This window comes from Melospiza melodia, chromosome Z (genome assembly GCF_035770615.1).
Source record: "Melospiza melodia melodia isolate bMelMel2 chromosome Z, bMelMel2.pri, whole genome shotgun sequence".
In the NCBI taxonomy this organism is placed as follows: domain Eukaryota; kingdom Metazoa; phylum Chordata; class Aves; order Passeriformes; family Passerellidae; genus Melospiza; species Melospiza melodia.
This window is the reverse complement of record NC_086226.1, coordinates 37349356-37370580: the sequence shown is the minus strand read 5'-3', so window position 1 is coordinate 37370580 and position 21225 is coordinate 37349356. Positions and strand designations below refer to the sequence as shown.

At 39.4% G+C, this 21225-nt stretch overlaps 1 protein-coding gene across 2 annotated transcripts; it reads right to left on the bottom strand.

Moving 5' to 3' along the window:
* Window positions 1–8: 8 nt before the first annotated feature.
* Window positions 9–19407, bottom strand: CDK7 (cyclin dependent kinase 7). 2 transcript variants are annotated; one of them, XM_063181499.1, is made up of 12 exons: window positions 19247–19407; window positions 18982–19041; window positions 15898–15931; window positions 14049–14116; window positions 12187–12255; window positions 10744–10854; window positions 9460–9578; window positions 8335–8434; window positions 6549–6635; window positions 4658–4807; window positions 2938–3085; window positions 9–224 (listed from the first exon to the last, which is right to left on the bottom strand). In XM_063181499.1, the coding sequence occupies exons 1-12, from the start codon at window positions 19304–19306 to the stop codon at window positions 199–201; spliced, it is 1032 nt and encodes a 343-aa protein (XP_063037569.1). In that variant the 5' UTR covers window positions 19307–19407; the 3' UTR covers window positions 9–198. The 2 variants fall into 2 exon arrangements, with proteins under 2 accessions (XP_063037569.1, XP_063037568.1); XM_063181498.1 differs by lacking the exon at window positions 15898–15931 and having other exon boundaries at window positions 19247–19326.
* Between the last annotated feature and the right edge of the window lie 1818 nt (window positions 19408–21225).

Here is a 21225-nt window from a genome sequence, read left to right as displayed (position 1 = left end):
AGATAATCTTTTTTTCTCAATAATGACTTTATTGTAAAAAGAACAGTTAATAAAACTTCTCTGTACATAAGGAAATAATAAGTTCCTATTTTACATACGAAAGTATTGAAAAATAACCATCCAGCGACGATTACAGCATTTTGTCAATGGCTGGGACTCGGAGCATTTTCACTCATTTTCACTCATCATCCACAGCAATTAAAAAATCAGTTTTTTTGGTAATCCTGAAAAGTGTAAATCACAATGTTAGCAAAGTATAGAAGTCCAGCCTCCTCCTCAAGGCCCCCTCCTACTCTTAACTGTTGAATGCTGTTTATGACAGTGACAGTACTTCTTGACATTTTCTAACAAATCCATGAGAGAGTGCTAGAATAAAAGTTCACTTGAAGCAATATGTATATTCCAAAAGTCATCAATTCTGTAATTAAGTTTTAACTGCATTTAGGATACATGTAAATATTTCTCTTGGTTCATACAAAAACCTAACTGTTGATATGCAAAGCTAACCACCTAATTCTACTTTGAAACTCAAGAAAAGCAAGCTTGTTCTAAGGCTTAAGTTTGTCCCACCATACACATACTCTAAAGGATTTTTCTTATGTGCTGTCAAATCTAGGACAAATTCTTAATCTTAAATATGAATAGAATGTTTCTGGTTTTTTTCAAAACCAATAGTTTTGATACCAGATTCCTTATGCTTAATCTACATAGGAAAACTTCAGTGCATCATCCTGTTTTGTGTAGCTACAGCTCTGTAGGAATGTATATTAACAGGACTAGAAATAGGTGTTCTGGGGAAGCAGTGCTGCTTGTGGTTAAGTGACAGAGAGGAGATGGGCAGTTATGTCATTATAGAATCAGTGTCTCCCAAAACCTCACTGATCAGAAGTAAGTGGTAGCAGCAGATACAAAGCACGTACGTTTCACACTTTTCTCAGGCAGTCATCCATCTAGTGATAGATTTCCTCTGAGAATAGAGACTGTTTTCTGAGAAGTATTTAGATTTGGTGAACACACCCCACAGGCTACAGGGGTTTTTTCTTGTGGAAAAGCAGCACATATGGCAATGGCATGAATCTTTATTCCAACAGTCAGCTCCCAGTGCCAGTAATTTCAAAGAGGATACCCATCAGCAAGCACTCAGTTTATTCTGCCAAGTTCTGGAGTGCTAACTCAACAGGGCTAGGGGAAAAAAATGTGCTCTGTAGGATGCAAGGCTATTCTAAGAGTTTCATGGAATGCAACTTATTTTTCTTAGAAATTACATTTGCACATTTCCACACCCTACAGCAATGTTGTCCTTCAAATTTTTATTTAAACCAAGACTAGAGGATTATTCTTCCAAATTACTATTCAGATTTTAAATTTAGATGGTAATGCTATGTAAGAAGAGCAAGTCCAGGACAGCAGATTTGCTAGCTCTATCATTGGCTCTCTACTTTAACATTTGTTGGCACTAGAGGAACTACCTTTGAAACCTTCTGGATCTGTCAGCTCATCAAAGGCAGTAACAGAACATTATGAAAATCCACATTAGAAAATACATCATGTCTCCATTCCCAGTTGGTAGAAATTATAATGCTTTTTATAGCAATACTCAAAGGTCTCAAAAAGTAATGCTAACTTCCTTACCGCCTCACTTCTAGCCAATCTCAAAACTCCTAGCATTTACACAGAAGCATGGAAACATGTTAAAGCAACAATTATTCTAGCTTGATATAGCTCTGGAAACTCTGCTTATTGTCAAATGCACAAATTCAAACCATTAAGTCACAGAAATCAAGCACTCATTTCTCCTTTTTCCTGTCCTTTAGTTAACAGATGTATACCCCCAAAAACTTATCACAAACTCTCCATGATCTTTGGAAAAGGAGATAAAATGCTTAAATTAATTGTCTGTGCTATTGTAACTTGACAAGTCCCCACATGCCAGGACACCCATGGTACTGGGGTCAGCAAACAATGTGCAAGTAGTCAGCTGATAACTTTTTTTTTTGAGATTGAAAACTCAAAGTAGTGAACCTAATGTATTTTACCTCTAATTTGATGAAGACAGAAACAACAATTCAAAGTGCCTAAAAAGCAAGTTGAACCCTAATAAGGGAGATTTCTCTCGGAACTCAAGAGGAAGTACGCTTCTATCAAAGTAGCTCCATAAAAAAAAAAAAATATCACTCATATTAAAACTTGAGTCTCATACTGGCAATAAGAAAAAGCTGATGCTAACCTGACCACTGCTATCTAGCATATTCCAGATGTTAAGAAGACCAACTCCAAGTTTAAAAATAGTATTTACCTTCCTAATAGAAGACCTGAGTAATTTAGTGTCAGATACAGGTCGTGAGTCCTGAGCACTTGTGTTGCCACAAAGGTCTGAAATACATCCTACTGTCTGCAGAAGACTGGAGGTGCGTCACAGAAGTGTGCTTAATGTTCCTGACCCAGAGTGGTCTTAAAAGTTAACCTCCTTACCTTAAGACAGAGTGAGCAAAAATCTCTCCTCTGAATCTGATCTACCCTCTCCAGCCTGTCATTTCACAGAATATCATGCTATGTTTCAGATTCTCTCTGTCTTTTCTTAAGTGGTGTGAAGTTGAATTACTTCCATCTGAGTAAGAGGTCTCAGGAAAAAAAAAAAGGTTCATCATAATAGCCTATAATTTACTGGGGAGTACCACTCTCCATTACAGAATTAATGGAATAGGGTTATTTTTTCTAATAGACTCCTAAGCATCATTGAAGAGCCTTTTTTGTGCTAATTCTGTTAGAAACAGGGCTAAGTAATTCTGACCCCAAACCATATATCATTAAAGGGCTTCAGCCAGTGCTCAGGGAATTAGTTCATTTAGAGAGTTTTTCTTCTAAAACACTGCAAACATCCCATTCTCTCTGAGCATGTAGCTCCTATTTAAAATTGGTGACATATTACGAAGTTACCTTGATCTATTGCTTCTGGTCTTTTCCTTTTTAAATTTGTAAGTCTATTTTGTGGCTCCTTTGCAGCTTCAGCAGGACAGTTGGGTCTTGGAAGCTGATTTCCTGGAGTGGGTCCTGGTCGGTTACTGAAATACTTCTGTTTCAATGCCTTAATGATAATCGAAGAAACAGAAACAAGTAATTAGTATGAAGAGGTTATAGTGAAACCAAGCACTTTTAATTGGGCCTTAAAAACTACTTGAACACTTTTATACTACAGAGTGGCCTTGAGGCAAATAAAGGTTGTGTTTGCAATTACTATCCACCCCACATGGATCTGTAAAGCAAGAGATAATTGTACACTCCTATTTTTAACCAGTGTTCAGACATCCTGACAAAGCTAGATTATTTTGTAAGAAGTCTTGTATAAGTGGCTTCTAGCTCTGAAGAGCTTACATTCTGAATAGACAGATCATATAAGATGATGATATAAAAGAAAGTCGGAATAATGAAAAATTAAAGGAACATTTTTGAAGTCTTGATCAGATTCACAATCTGGACACCAGCTGTTCTGTTAGTTTTTAAGATGGGCCTTTCCCCCATATTGCTCTAACTGTGCTGTTTCTACCCTGTAAACTGTGAGAAAGAAATCACTTGTACTAGAGCAGAAGACAAACACTAGTCAGCAAGATTGGTTTCATGTAGCAGAATTACATACCTTACTTTAAATTTTTGGAACCATGAAGTATGATTAATAAAAAAGTAGCTGTCTCTTAGGTAATAATTTCTTGGCCAGTTACATGATATTCAATGTCAGCTATAAAGTTTAGACTAGAAAAGTAATATATATTCAAGTCACTATTCTACAATATGACCTGAAAAATGACTATATACTTTTGAACTATCAGACAGATGTCTCAAGCATAGCAGAACTAATTATCTGGAAACTTAAGAGCAAATATTCTTAAAGATAGTGGCCAAAACAGCCTGAATGTGCTCTGGAAAAGTCTTCTAGTAAAAAGATACATAACACATGCACTGATCTCATGGATTCCAATCTAAGCAGCAATGAGGGAGTCCTGGCTCAAAGGGGACAGTGGTTTCTTGCACGCTTCCCTATCAGTGTAAAGTGATAGGGAAGCGTGTCAACTGCTTTTAACTTTTAAGCTTTTAACTGCCAACTGGTGTATCTGCCTCATCTCAGAAATCAGTACTGCAAACTAGAACATTCGGCAAGATCTTTCTTCCAAGTCCTCCATTTCTCCCCATCATGGAGTAGTAAAATTGAAAGTATCACAGAAAAGGATAATTAGATAAGAATGATGGTTTAAACACCACAGAATTTTATGTTTAAGAAGTACCATAAAAGTTTAAAAGACATTGAAGAAGAGACAGGATGAAGTAAGGAGAAAAATCTTCCAAACCCAGGGAGTAAGATAAGCTATGTTAAGACTTAACCTTCGATTTTTGGGTGACTGAATTCAGCATGTCAAATATCACTGTTGGAAGGTCATGGCTCATACACATTTTAGTTCTTTACCTTGACTCCACACTGGGAATGGAGATGACCACTTAGTACTATCCATGCCTTTCACAGTTCTCTCTATAAAACACTGGGATTACATTTCTAGTAATTCATGTCATGTTTCATTTCAAACATGGCTAACTGGCTTCAAAAAACATTTATCTGATATTAACAGTGGTTTAATGAACATTAGGAGATAACCCAAGTGTACTGTACCTGAGTAGCTGTTACTCTAGTGGAAGGATTAAACGTGAATAAGCCTTGAAGAAGACTGAGTAGATCGTCACCAGCTGCACTGAAGATATGCTGAAGTGGCATTCCAGGGAATGGCTTAAATGTGACATAATCTGGAAGACTTGTCATCCCCTACAAAGACCAAAAATAGAATGTATATTCTAAACTGAAAGAGTTCAGCTTTTCACAGAAAGTGAACTGCATATGGCTCTTTCACCAGAAGCAACTCATCTTTCAAAACACATTGCTAATACTTGGTCACTGAAATAAAATAACTAGAGGAATAGAAGGTCATAAAAGCTTTTTTTAAAGTAACTATTACAGTGTGAAACAACTATCCAAATGATCACTTCCCTTGACCTTCACTGGTCACTTCCCTTGCCTTAGTTGTGACCAGTTCAAAAGGAAAAACTGCTCAAAGAAGTATGAAAGAATTTTAGACTGGGTCAGACAAATGAAATAAAACCTCCTTTAGTGAACTGACATGGCAAGAGGGAAAATATTTACAAAAGAGTCAGTCTTCATCTTCTCTACATTAATAAACGTTATCTGAACATCATGTGCATTTTGATTTTAAATGCACAACTGACACTTTATATGGACAATGGAAGCAGGGAAGGAAAATAGGCATCAAGCAGTTAAACAAAAATGAACTGCACTTTTTTGTCCTCTAGGTATGAGATCAAACCCATTGTGTTCACATTCTAGCATAAAAATTACACAGACAATTGTAACAGACAATTACACAAACATAATGATTTTGTAGTGTTTTAAGTATTTAAAGCCTTAGCTGTCACACTTCAAGTTTGCCCAAGTAAAGTAAAATATTAATACAACATCAAATATGTATTCAATCAGTTATAATCTTGATAGTTAAGGCTGCAATTATTAAAATGCACATGTTTGGAAATGAACTTGGGAATTATGTCATCTTTGTTATGTTAACCAATCTCCTATTCTCTCTTTTCCCCACTAGTATCTTAAATTTTCCTCTCCAAAGGAAGGAGAAACGTCATTGCAAAAACCTTCATGCATTCCATTTAGAACCCTCAAGAAATATCAGAATTGTGGGGGCCTAGCAGTGCCTCACACAGCAGTTCTCCATTTGGCTACAGCTCCACTTCATGATCACATACCATAGCATTTCAGCACCACTTACAATAAAGAAAAGCTGCATGGAAAGAAGGCAGAAGTGAACAAGTCCAGTGAGTGCTTCCACAACTCAGCAACAAAAGACAACATCCTGATCAGGGAATTCTGGACTCCCTGTGTCCAGAACTGGTACTACTCCCTGGTAACTGGTACAAGTAGCTCATCAGACATTGCCTTGCCTCCCGTCACTCTGTTTAATAACCACGGTTGGGTAGGTCATTGTGTGACGTGACAGTAAGTTTGGCCTGGTGTTACTTAACTTGCTGTCATCTCAGAGAAAATCGTACTGATTGCATTTGTTTCAGGACCATTGTTGAGGCAAATTGTTTATCCTGTTGGTCTCCGCTTCGTATTATCCCCAAACTATAATTTACCAAGGCCAACTTAGGTCCCTGCAAATGGTTCCTACTACTGAAAGTGATTAAAGCCTTCCAGGTTAAAGCATGCTAATTAAACAAGCACCTCAAAAACTTTAAGCAGCAACAACAATCTCACACTAGTAGCCATGTGATACTGTGCACATAGAAAGGAAGTGTTGATACTGTTACTGTTGACCAGAGGTTTGGCAAGAGAAACAACAAATCTCAGTTGCTTTATGAGATGAAGCAACTGCCTTCTGAAAAATCTACTCAAGTATTCTGGTATAATCACTTAATTTCAAGGGCTAAAATAGAGAGTATCAAGTAAAACCAGTATCAGTCTGTTAAACAAAACAACTCACAGGCCATTGCTCTTCTGTTGGAGTGCCCAGTGTTTCAAATATCCTTGTCAGCTGGTCAAGATCAGAGTCTCCAGGCAAAAAAGGAACCTGGAAGAAGCACATGGTATTTGAATTAGCTTCTGAACTTCAATTTTAAAAGAAGCTTTGAATGATACTGCATAATTGTAAGGCAAAAGCCCCCTGTATACCATCTCCCCACAAAGAGGTACACTGGATAGTTGAGGCATTCTATTTATGCTCAAATAGATTCTGAAAGCTTCCTGAACCCAGGCTTGGTATCCGTGACTTGACAGCAGTCAGCTTAAACATAAGACTATGTTTAATCACAACCACATTAATGTAAAATTTACTAAACACAGAAAAGATCTTATATCTCAGTAGTCAGCCTAAAGTCAGTTGGTCATCTTTTCCCCACTTGTTCACAGGAGGTAGCTTTTATATATATTTAAAGTGAATCACAAGTTTGCCTTATGAAATTAAATGAAAACTTGAAGGAAAGTAGAGACCCACTAGGAGAGAAAACTGTCTGATCAGTGTCACATGACATTTAAATAAAGCAAAAAACTGAAAAGAGGATATTTGTCCAGTCCAACTTCTAGCTCACATATCAGACACACAATGTAAGGAAAAAGAAACTTGGTGACCAAAGCAAATTTATGAAGAATTAGAGGCAGTGTTTAATTAATTGGGACAGAAAAACCATAACTGATATCCCTAGTAGACAGCATACTATATTGCGGCATCATGAAAGCCCCTTGAATATAAACTGCTTTCATAAAAAGCTCTCGGAAGTTGCATTGTCCCAAAAAAGGACACATACATTTCAAAATATCACAATGATAAAAACTGAACCATAATGCACTTTGTGTTTTGTGACAAACCAAAGAATCAAATGAATTCAAGAATTATTGCCTTACTAACTTTGCTTAAATGCATTCAGATTTAGCAGGTCTAATGCATATTTATGTATCCATCACCAGTGCTGCTTAAAGAGCCACTGTTCATTTCCATATCTTGACCTGAATCTTGAATCAAATTCAACCAGCACACCTATTTGGTGTGACCAGTCAAAGCAAAAGGTTTCTTTCAAAGTCTTTTCACACAAGTCTGGTTATGATAGGGCCACAAAAGCATTCAAAGGTGTAGAAACCAAGCAGAAGTCACTTAGTCATGGAAGTGCAGGATACTTCATGCCTTCAGCTGTGTCTGTACCCCAACTCTCCACTGCTCCCCTCACACTTTAATGTCTTCTCCAAAGAGCTATACAATAAACATTCCACTTCAGTGGAAAATACTCAAGGATCATTACATTTGTGTACCACACTGAAGAGTGCCATAGGATTATCCTGATGTTAAGCTTCACAGCTTCATTCCAGTATTGTCAACTAATCGCATTTTAGAAGAAAATTAGTCCTCCATTCATTTTCAATAAAACCACAATTAAGATACCGGTGATTATAACTGAGGAACAGTGTATAAGGGATAGCCCAAGGATGTATATGCATGTGATGTTACATTACTAGAACAGTAGTGAACAAAAATAGGTATCTGTGGACTGGTGACAGTTTCTGGCAACTTTTTAACCCAGGTGTTTAAAGACTTCCAATGCTTGTGATGTTTATGAAGTCTCAGTTTATTCCAGAAAACCACTTTGATTACAGTTAATAAGATTTTGGAAAGTTTTTTCTGGCCTGTATTCATCTGCTTTTAGCAGGAAAGAAAAAACCCATAAAAAGCTGTAGTGAACAGAAGGGCAAATACAAAATGCTTACATTTGAATACTTACTCTGAGGAGCAATTCAGCTAAAATACAACCGACAGCCCACATATCAACACCAACACCGTACATTCTAGCCCCAAACAATAGCTCTGGAGCTCGGTACCACCTGAAAAGAAAACACATTTTGGAAGAATAATCTGGCTTTGCCCATGTCAAATGCTACATACTGTTACAATGCAAAAGCTAAGAAAAGGATATAACTTTTACCTATATACTTTTCAAACATTGAAGAGTTGTATTCTGTAAAGTATTTTGTTTAAGAAGAAATGAACAAATTTGTGCACACGTCACCATAGGGTCATGTACAACCGCAGATTAATTGCAGTTTCAACTGACCTGATTACAAGTATTGAACAGCAGACACGCAAGGAAGAAAATTCTTAACATGCAGGTAAACTGAAATTTTCTTAAAATTTTATGTTGAATGAATCACAGCAAGACAGAATTCCTTCCATCTCCCAACAATTTCCATATCAACAAACCTAAGTATAGAGACTACTTTTATGTAAAATGAGCCTTGTTTTATTGAAAGAACTACTCACACTGCCTAAGAACAATCAAATTTAACAAAATGGCACTGCATTTGACACTGTAGGATTTCTGTCTTTTGAATAAAGGTGTTAAACCAGCTTTGCCTGAATAGCTTTAGCATCCCAGCAGTCAGAAAGCAGAATGTTGCATATTTTGCAGCCCCACTTTTTAGAGCATACCTTAAATAAGCATGCCATAAAAACCATTCATAAATACTTAAACTGGTTCAAGTGTTTGTCTCAAAATAGGTAATGTGAATAACTCCAAAAATGGTTCTAGGTTCTTGTGATTAGCAGAAAGTAGCAGCTGTCTTTCTTGCTCCAAAATCCAGGCTTCTAAGCAGACATGTGCTATTTCCAGACATTTCAAAAAAGTATAATTTTGATAGATAACAGAAACCACCCCCACAGATATATACTCAAGCAGCTCTTACGGAGACTTTGTTAAACAATGCTTCCTTGTGGTACTTTTATGCAGCTCTTGCCACATCACATGAGCAGATACCACTCTGAATATGTTGATTTGACATGACATATTTCAAGAAATACCTATAAAGCAACTAAACAATCTCTGTGTAAGAAACAAAATAGAGCACCTTACCTTGTTACTACCTGATGTGTGTAAACTCTGTTTGGGCTTCCAAAAGATTTTGCCAAGCCAAAGTCAGCCAATTTCAAAACTCCATTTTCATCTAGCAACAAGTTATTTGGTTTAAGATCCTGTCAGTATAGAAAACAAATAATGAGATTTGCCAGTATTGATAAAAACAGACATATAATGAATCTCCTGGCAGACATATCATAACAGTGTTGTAAAATGAAAGATTTAATTCTCTCCTAAATCCTACATTGTGAGCAAAAAAATTTAACACCCCCAGGATATAAGGATTTCATCATATATGAAAACCATAGTGAGACAGACCCATTTAATATTAACACATTTAACTTGCAGAGTTTAAAAAAGCCTCTTGATAGGTTTTACATTTTCTGCAAGTACAGCAGTTGTGTTATCTGCACAGCTGCCAAATGAATAATAAAAAGACTTGGCCGATGCTTCAAATAATGGCAGAAATCACAGAAGTCACACAGTTCAATACAGTAGCAGTATATTGTGGGCTGACCTCAGGCCAACAGAGATCAACCCAACAGTATCCAACCCAAAAGTATCCACACAGCCATTTGCTCTTTTTATTCTTATCCCACCCTCCACCTTCAGCAGTACAGGGGAGAGAAGATCAAAAGCAGGAAAACTCTAGGAGCAGTACAAAGGCAGTTTAACAGGAAAGAACTAAAAATCAAAGCAAACAAGCAAGGCCATGGAAATCCTTCACCACCCTCCAAAAGGAAAGTGATACATAGTCTCCAAACAGCAGCTAGCTTGTAAACCAAAATTCCCCCTTTCTCCTCTACCCCAGTTTTTACCACTGACCAAGGCATTACATGCCATACAGTATCCCTATGAACAACTTGGGTCAGCTGCTCCAGCTGTGTCTCCTCCTTACTTCTTGCCCCAAGCCTACTTATCAGGGCAAGGGCAGAGTGAGAAAAAGAGAAAGCTTTGACACTGCCTGATAGAAAGGAGAAAGCCTCAAGAGTTCAGCTGCTATGAAAAAAGTCCAATCCATCCCAGGCAGACCCAGTTCACAGTGATAATTAAAGTCACATCTAACTGGAGAACCTTTTATGCAAGTATCAAAGTCATAACCACATCAGTAAATGTTAACATTTCTGGTACTGCTATTATCTCTCCAAAACAGCAAATATGAATGCTTATGGAATGAGACTGTCTAAATTCCAAAACTACCTTCATTAGGCTTTAGACTGTAAATCCACCCAATGTGATTTTTGTTGCAGGATGAAGGCGGTCAATTTAGTACATGCTTACCCTGTGTAAAATCCAATGCTGATGTAAATACTCTAATCCTTGAAGCGTCATCAGCATATATGCCTTGATGTGAGACTGTGTCAACACAATACTTGTATCCTTTATAATAACCTGCAAAGTGTTGAAGTCATGGTAAAGCTCAGCACACAAGACAACCTCATCTCCATTCTTTCAGCTCAAATGTTATTTCCACCTTTAAGACAGGCTTCAGATTGGCAGTCATATATTCTCTACCATTTCACCCTTTTCCCAGAAAAATAGTCAGTTCTGGAGATCAGAATTGAAATGGGGAGTCCAGATATCTTACGTGAACTTTGCATAACCCAACAACAAAAAAATGTGTGGGAAACAGAAGTTTAGCATTCAATCTCAGTTCCATGTTGATACCCAGGACAAAGACGTACACATAAAAATGATAAAAGTGACAATAAACTAGAAATTATGTTTCCACTTATTCCTTCTTTCTCTTTGCAATTTAAGTAACTAATCTTTGTAAATACAATGGTTTCCTCTTCTATTTCCAAAAAGACCAGAGGGTATGGCCACTTGATTGTATTTAAAAAAAAATCTACTTCAGTTTTCTACATTCTTTGATTTTTAACATTAAAATTCTACAAAGACCCCAAAGCTTGTTTGTTAATACTACAGTCCTGCTCAGTAACAGCCTTCCATAAGCTGAGTTACGGAAGAGCTAAGACTGCACAAATTTCATGTACGCAGCATATGCTTAATCACAACAGGTGGCAGTCTCAGTGGCAGCCTGAGTGATAGCACAGCACAATTTACAGATTGCACACATGTACATCATGCAATCCAAGAGTATTTAATTTTTCTTTGTACACCAATCTTCTTCATCTCTAAACTTTGCCTAACTACTATGTAAACAGAATGAATCCTCTAAAAGTCTACTCATTACTAACCTCTATTAGCAAAAATCTGATCTAACCTTTTGATGACTTGCATTCACCGAAATTTCAGCAAGCCTGTCCCTGGAAGGCACCGATTTGCAATTACCTAGCATTGCTACATTTGAAAACATGTTAAAAGTGCACATGATTTTACTACCAGCTTGTCTCTTACTATATTTTAGTGTCACACTTATGTGAACATGTTTGGTGTTACGCTTATCAACTGCATTCCAGAAGCAATGATCCAGAGGTTCTACACTCTGACTGGAGTTCCAGAAAATGAACATAGTCAACACAATTTCTTTCTTTAAGATCATGCTGACAAGTATTTTGAAGTAAAGGAATTAATCAAATGAGAACTCAAAAACTTAAATTACTGAAGCTACTTTTAAGACATGACCTTAATCAACTGACATAATAAAAGACACCTTTCAAATATGGGCCTGTTAAAGCAGCACTTTACATAAGCCTGTTAAAGCAGCACTTTCATAAACCATCTTAATATACAGAAATAAAAAGTCTTTAAAAATCTTACCTCTAAATCTGTTTCCATAAAATCAAACACCAGACTAATATTAGACTTGTGTCCAAATGCATCAATAAGCTGCAAAACAAAATACATTATGATTAAGCATGCTCTGATTCTTCCAGTTTTCTGAAATTCAACACTACTGTAGTCTGTACGTGGATTTTCAGCTTACTGAGAATTTGTTCAAGTTCTTTGACTTGTAACACAAAAATTCTTACTCAGTTTAGCTTCTTAACTCAGTTTCCAAACCAGAAAAAAATTCCCATTAAATATGGCAACAACATTTCACATGATTGCCCTTCCTTCCTGGAGATAGACAAGAGAGCAAGAATTAACTTTATCATGTTAACTACAACAGATAATGTAATGCAAACTACATATCTTCCAAACTTTCCTGTTCTAACTACCCTTCATTGAGACAAGACTAAGTTTGCCCATGGATTCAGCTTTGTGCATCTCCTTCCTGTAAGCATACAATATTTAGAAATTTTAAGTGTTAGGCTTATGAACTTCAGACATTTTTAGATCTGCATTCATCATTGTAGCTAGCTTTCGAAGGTAAATAAAACTCTTTCGAGGACATTGAAACAGCCCTTTCTTAGGATGAAGCTGTGTAATGACACAATCAACTTCTAATTTGAGAACACAACCGTGATATTGAGCAAGAGATCATTTAGCCTGGTGTTCTTCCTTCAAGATGAGGAAGATATGTGTGCAACTGGTGCAGCTCATTCCTCAGTCTCAGTGTGATGACTACATAAATTGGCAAATTGCAAGGTATTTGTTTGAATAGTTCAGAATAGCAGTGACTGTGCCCCTTACACTCCCAAAACCCACAAAAGTTTTGTAGGGACTACTAAGAGGAGCACAACACCATCTCTTGTTTTTAGAACCTGCTTCTGGAACTCCTGATCATAAATTTGTCTAACTCTTCTTTGAACGGTTGATGCAATTTGCTTCTACACGGCCCATGGCAACACATCCTATGAATTCATTACACCCTGAGTGAAGTAGTACAGTCTCCACTCCTGCTGCCAATAGGTTTTAAATGCATCTTATTTCTAGGACAATGGTGTTTTTGGAAATATAACTCCTGCACGGACACCACCTATCACCTTGGTTTTGTAGACCTCCCCATTACCAGCTTTTCCCTCTCCAAAGTGATTAATTTCTCATTTTTTCATAAAGAATATGCTCCATCCCTCTGCCATTTTAGTTGTCATCCCCTGCATATTCTCTAGCCTTGATAGCTAAAGCAACCACTTTGAAAGTAGGGTCACAGTCCAGAAGAGAACCATATTTCCACTTTGAAAAGTATATGGAAAATTAGTATTTCATGTACTTAATCATATTGACACTTTCTAATTACCACTATGATCTAACTTTTTAGTGTCTTTAGCTCCAGCTGTGTATCTGTAGGTGTAAGTATACCAAAATGCAATTGAAACTAAAAAGATATCAGTCTTACTCCTTCCCAAAGAGACTTTAAACATCATATCTATGTGCTAAAATAAGCCTGCTATTTTATACATGACTAATAAGCCACATGACTTCCCTGTTACCATTGCTTTAAAAAGCCTGCTTTTTGACTGTCACCAGTTCCCTATGAAGCAATCAATCAAGTAAATTCAGCACTGTGTTCATTAGCAATCCTATCAGAGATGCAAAACCAAGCAATCTACATTCTCACAATTGCTCTACCATTAGCATCTATGTAGGCCCAGGCAAAAAACTGAAATGATTAAAAAAAAAAAAACAACACCTCTGCCTTTGTTATTGAAATAGGCACATAATAATTGACATAATAATTGTTGAATTACTGAAAGTATTTTAAGACTGATTCTAGAACTAGCATTTGTTTTACTTACACCAATAATATTTGGATGGCTTAGCTCCTGTAACAGTTTTATCTCCCTGAGGGCAGTCCTGTTGATTCCTACAATGATGGAAAGAAGAAAAGAAGATGAAAGAACAAAATAAAAACTCTGGATTAAGCTCCAAATAAACTTGTCATTCTACTACTCACAGACTATTTACTACTACAAATTACATTCCTAACACTAGTCAATTTGCTAAATAACATGGACATTGCCATAACTAACTAAATTGCTGCAAAATAGAAACGGGCATACACTTTCTTCCACAGCAAGTCCATTTCACACCATAGTAATCAGGCTTAGATTATGAAGCAACACATCTACATTTTGGCAAAAAGGGAAAGTTGTAGGAAAAAAAAATCACCTTTTTCAGGGTATTGGAAGGCTTCCTTTAATTTTAAAGAAAAGTTTCATTTTGCAATCAGTCCCTCAACATGTCTCACTTCCAGAGGGAGGCATACCGTCAACCCTCATTAATAAACCTCTTTTCTTTTTGACATACCATTATCTAATAATGCAAGGCATATATTTTTCTACATTTATTCTGTAGCATATACAAGGCATAAAAGAGAGAGCAACCAAAACCTGCTTACTCTTACTTGAATTTCCCCATAAGCAGATTTTATAGAGGAAAAACCAGGGGCCAACAGGGAGCAAATGGTGTCCTTCAGCAGTCACACTGATGGCACTGTATCAAACCATGGTTCCTGCAGGGTACCAATTCCTCCTTCAAAAATGCTAGAATGCGTGGCTTGTATGAAAACTGGCAAGCAAATACTCCTGTGGTGTATCATGCAGGAAATTCCAGCTGCACATGAGCTGAAAAACAGTGCTCTCCTAAAACCTGGCATATGATTCAATGCTAAAACTTGCAAAGTTTTGGGTCAAGCTACATTGATTACTTTACATTCCTGCCTTGCCTGTTTTAATTACATGTTTTGGAATCAAATTAACAAAGGCTGCTTTTGGGTAGGCACAGTCTTAGATGAAAACAAAAAAGCATGCCTGCCATGTTATCAGATAACACAGGGAAAGCAGATATGATCATTATTTTGAATAACATCTTTCACCTACAGCTAGACACTGTAGAGGGCAAAAGCAATGACTGTCCCTAAGGGCCATTAGGCCATTGAGGGCCAAGTAGATCACAACTCTCAGGCAGCTGGCTCAATTGTGAGACTCTGGGATGAGTGATCAGTTTCTCTTTAAAAGAAAAGAACTGGAGAGTTGATAGCAAAGACTGTTCACTGGAAAGCTGATGGAGTCCTGAAGGACAGCAGCCTGCACACAAATAAAATTCTGCTGCACCTCGCAGGCGATAAGACAAAGATTACTTGGTTTCAATTTGCCATATTCACACCTACAGGCACAGGGTTGGTCAGAGCACATGCTCCATAGGGTTGAACATCAAAAAAACAGGACACGGAGACAAGAGTTTTGATCTTGTTTTTATCCACTTTTGCCTCTGTGCACATCACAAAAATAGAACAAAGGAAACATCTGAAAACATGCTAATATTCTCACTCATCTTAAGTATTTAAGGCATAGAGATGTGTTGATACAAAAAGGTATTCTAAACTCAGTGCTGTTATTACTATTAGTCCATGCTATATTCATGTATGAATTCCATTAAAATTGAGAAGTTATATTTAAACATATACCATTCATGCAGGTGTCTATGCTGTTTTTGGTTGTCCCTGCAGCTTGTGAAGCAAACCTTTACTAAGCCTTACTAAGCTCAATTTTCTCAGCCAGTGGTATGGGAAATTAATGTCTCAATTCACAAAAACAAAGCAAACAAAGCACAGCTTCTACAGTATGAATTTGTTTTAAAACTCACCATCTTTAGCTTCTGATCTATGCCCCAGTTTAATCTGAAAATAAATATTTCATGTTAAGCAAAATTAAGATGGTGGAGAATACATTTTTTTAGTGTTGCTCCTCTAAGACAGAATTAGTTTTTGAGTAATGAAGCACTTTACCAGCTGGGTTGGCTTTAACTGGAGTTTATTTCCCCCTTAAAAAATAACTGTCTCTACAGCATTAGTTTTGACAAAAAAATAGCAATGAGGGCACTAAAAACAGACATAATGCAAGTATAAACTACTTTGTAGCCACAAAGCTTTATTACAACACTAAATGAGCTTCTCCTTAGGGAGAAATGAGAGCTAAGTAATTGACAGTTATCTTAGAGTGATTCTAGTAAAATTAGCATAGGCTGTAAACTCAGGCAGGCTCTAGGTCTTTTGTCTCAATCATCTAATGACTTGAAATTTTAAGTCTAGAATCCTACCATTGATATTTCCAGATGATAAAAGTTAAGAAAATATTCTGATAAAACAAAGAATGCTCTCCACCACAGCCTCTACCAGCAGCAACCATACAAAACAAATATTGCAATGCTAAAGGAATTAGTGCATTAAACAAGATTGCTTACTATTAACACAATTCAACCTTGAGTCTTCAAATAAAGAAACCATTGTAACATGCATTTTTCATCCCTTACAAAGAACAGCTGAAGACCCATTTTTAATATAAAAACTTCCTGCAATTCCTTCAGATAGTAACAATTGAAACACTTCATGACAATGTAAGCATTTTCATCATTTGTATGCAACCAGCATGCTAGATATCCAAGATCACTTTTGTCATATTTTATCAAAAAACAATCATACTGGATAAGGGACATTACTGGAAAACTCTGAAGTCTAGTAAGGGCCTCTGACTACTATTCATTATTGTTTGTTCAAGCTGGCAGCAACACAGTAACAAATAAAGGACCGAGGGTACTCAAAAGAGACTTGAGGGCCCCGGGACAATTAATAAAAGAATATGGAGCACAGACAGTGATCCTTCTGGCATCAAGAAATAATACTGATAGGAATAGGCAGATCCATCAGGTTGCCATGTGGCTCTGAGGTTGGTGTCACAAGAAAAACTTTGGGTTCTTTGACAGTTGAAAGTTTGAACACCTGTTCTACTGACACCTGATGGGTTGCACCTTTCTCAGAGTGGAAAAAGAGCTCTGGCAGAGGAGCTAGCAGGGCTCATTGGCAGAGCTTTAAACTGGCTTGGAAGCAAGAAAAGGAAAATACCCAGCTCACCAGTGATAATCAGTGGGACAGTGTGTCAAAACTTGAGGAAATGAACACTAATGGGCTACCTCCATCTGCTTCATGAGGGGCTGGCTACAAATTACAGCACCTGAAATGTTTCTCTACCAACGCACGCAGCAGGAGGAGCAAACAAGAGGAGCTCAAAGCTTCGATTCAGTCCCACAGATTTGATATCATTGACTTAAGTGAAACCTGGTGGGATCAGTCCTGAGACTGGAGTGCCCTGTTGGGCAGCTGCAGGCTCTTCAGGAGACACACACAGGACAAAAGAGGCAGGGGGGTGGCATCATACGTAATGGAAGGGCTGGAATGTACCAAGCTTACAGCTGGAAATGGTGCAGTTGAGAGCCTCTGGGTAGGAAAGAAGGGACAAGTAATGTGGATGTCATTGTGGGAGTCTGCTACAGATCTCCCAGTCAGGACAATGATGCCAATTCATTCTTCTTTGAGGAATTAAGGGATGCTTCCAAATAAACTGCCCTTGTTCTTATGGGGGACTTCAACTTGTCAGAAAGCAACTGGAAGCATCACACAACAGGTACAGCCTGGGACAGAAGATTGCTGAAAATCTGGACAACTTTGTGGAAAAGGTCCCACGGGAGCTGACTCAAAAGGACCTTCTTGGATCTGCCGCTTGTCAACAGAGAGAATCTCATGAGCAAAGTGGAAACTGAGGCCATCTTGGCCACAGCAATCACTAAGCCATTGAGTTTAAAATCTCTGTTAACAGTAGGAAAGTGCCAGCAAAACTTCAACCCTGAACATGAGGAGAGCAGACTTCAGGCTACTCAGGGAATTGATAAGTAAAGTCCCCTGTAAAAACATTTTTGCAGGTGCTGGGCCCATCAGTGCTGGCTACTTTTTAAGCATCACCTCCTAGGGGCACTGGAACAGGCAATTCCCAAATGTCATGAGTCAAGCAGATGAGGAAGAAGGACAACTTGGCTGAACAGGGATGTCCTCTTGAATATAAGGTAAAGAAGGAAGGCATACGCTCAATGGAAGCAGGTCAGGTGACATGGAAAGAACACAGAGAGGCTGCTACACACTTATTATTAGAAGGGGAATCAATATGAGATTTTATTGAGATGGTGGCCAACCTCAATGGACAAAGCTGCAAGAAACAAGGCTCTGCTAATTCAATTATTCAGGAAACATTTGTCTAAAAATGACAAGACTTGAGGTAACAGCACAAAGCTGATTCAGAGGAGTTTAAGTTGGATATTAGGATAAGATTCCTCATCCAAGGGAAGCAGCCATGGCACCCAGTGGTGTTTGGACAACTGCCTCAGGCACAGGGTGTGATTCTTGCACTGTCCGGCACAGCAATGACAGCTGGACTTGATTATGTTGATGGGTCCCTTCCAACTCAGCATATTCTATGTTTCTATAAATTTTAAGGAACTTTATAAAGGATAACATTCTGGAATGAAGGAAATTGGACACTGCCACAGGAACGATTTAAAATAAAACAAAAAAAAACAACTATCAAGGCACAGTAAAGTCTGCAGTTCAGTAATGTGTGTGTGTTGGTTTGTTTGTTGAATAAACCTAACAAATAACTAGAAATTCAAGTCACAGACCATGCAACCCTTCAGAAACACAGCAAAGCCACTCCCTCTTCTGGGGTGGGTGGGCATTACAAACAGGCTAACCAGATCATTTAAACAAACTTCTGTGCTTAAAGAGATAAAAATGCATATCATGCCATTTCCCATCAAGTTGGTTAAAAAAAAAAAAAAGACGTTAGGTAGGTCAAGAGTAACCAGACACTTTGTGACACGCTGAGAAGACATTCTAACACATACCTTCTTAATAGCGACGATTCGGTTGTTCGTCTTGTCCTTGGCTTTGAAAACGGTGGCGAACTGGGGACAGAGAGAGATGCTGCCGTGAGCAGGGCCTGACAGACTGGGCGAGGGAGAGGCCCCGAGCCCTCCTCGGGCCCGGGGTGGGCACCGCCCCGCGCTCCCCGCGTCTCCCTCCCGCCGCGGGCGGGCGGCGACACGGGCCGGGCCCAGCCGGGCTGCCGCAGCCCCAGGGCCGCGGGCGGCCCCCGCAGCGGTCGCTCACCTGCCCCTCCCCAAGGAAGTCGAGCTTCTCGTAGCGCTTGGCGCGGGCCCGCGCATCCATGACCGGCGGTTGTGCGGCGGGAGCGGCGGCGGGAGCGGCGGCGGGGATGTCCGGGAAGGCGGCAGCGCTGCGCGGCGCTGCTCGGCGCTTTAACCCCCCGGCCCCGCCGCTTCCGGCCCCGGCCCCGCCCGGCCCCTGCGCGCGCAGCGGCCCCCGGCGAGGCGCAGGCGCCGTTCCCTGACGGATCGGCGCCGGCTCGGGTGCGCGGCGCGGTTCGCGCTGCGGCTCTCGGCTGCAGCGGGCAGCAGCTCCTCCCCGAAGCTGCTCCTGTTTTCACCCTGATCTCACGTCTGACATTCAGGGACATTTCTGTAACTTCTGTGCTTAGAGGGATAGTTTTTTAATTTAAAAAAATATTATTCTATAGAAAGGGTGCTCTCAGGCACTTTGTTAGGTTCTAGTGGAAATTCTTAATTGTACTTCTATCTATAGTTTCTTCATTATGAAAAATTACCTACAATATAGTACTTAAAACTACCATCAATACCATCGATACTACTACTGTAAGAGTTCTCATACAGGAGAAATTCTCACTTGAAAATTAATTTCCCTACACGTCCAAGCTTTGCTATTATTTACTAATTAGTCTGTAAGACCAACAAAGTTGTGCAACTATGAAGAATAGCCAACATCGCTGAGAGCACTTCAGCGTCTTCCTGCCTGTAAAATCATTTTCAGTGACACATCCAGGTGAGTCAGTCTTAACCTCAATCTCTAGAAAAGTGGTGGTGTGCCTCATACTGGAGGCCATCTCTCCCTATGTGGATGACAAGAAGATGATCAGGAATATTAACAGGGCTTCAATAGAAGCAAATATTGACCAACCTGATTGCCTTCTACAAGGAAATAACTATCTGGATGGGTAAGGGGAGGGCAGTGTATATTATCTACTTGATATCAGTAGGGATTTCAACGCTGTCTGTTAACATCCTCATAGACAAACTCAGGAATGCAGGCTGGATGAGTGGACAGTGAGGTGGATCAAGGACTGGCTGAACAACAGATCCCAGAGGGTTACAATCAGTGTCACATTGGAGGCCTGTCCCTAGTGGTGTTCAATGCTGCACTGTTTAACTTATTCATCCATGACTTGGATGAAGGGGCAGATGCCTCCTCAGCAAATTCACTGAGAACACAGAGCTGGGCAGAGTGGCTGATACCCTGGAGTGCTGTGCAGCCCTTCAGAAGGACCTCAGCAAGTTGGAGAAATGGACAAAGAACCATCTGAAATTCAGCAAGGGCAAGTGCAGGGTCCTGCACATGGGGAGGAACAACCCCAGGCACCAGCACAGGCTGGGGCTGCCCTGCTGGGGAGCAGCTCTGTGGAGAAGGACCTGGGGGTCCTGGTGGACAAGAAGCTCTCCATGAGCCAGCAGTGTGTCCTGGTGGCCAAGAAGGCCAATGGTAACCTGGGGGCATTGGGAAGAGCATTGCCAGCAGGTGGAGGGACGTGATCCTGCCCCTCTACTCAGCCCTGCTGAGGCCTCACCTGAGTGCTGTGTCCAGTTCTGGGCTCCTCAGGACAACAGAGACATGGAGCTGCTGGAGTGGGTCCAGCAAAGGGCAAAAAATTTTATTAGGGCTCTGGAGCATCTCTCTTGTGAGGAAAGACAGGGAGAGCTGTGGCCGTTCAGCCTCGAGGAAATAGAACTGAGAGGAGACCTCATCAGTGTTTATCAGTACTTGAAGCGAAATTGCCAAGATGGACCAGGCTCTTCCTAGTGGTGCCAAGAAGTAGAACAAGAGGCAGTGGGCAGACACTGATGCCCAGGAAGTTCCGCCTGGACATGAGGAAGAACTTCTTAACTGTGCAGATGACCATGCACTGGAACAGACTGCCCAGAGAGGGTGTGGAGTCTCCCTCACTGGAAATACTCAAGCACCATCTGGACACAATCCTGTGCCATATGTTCTGGGAT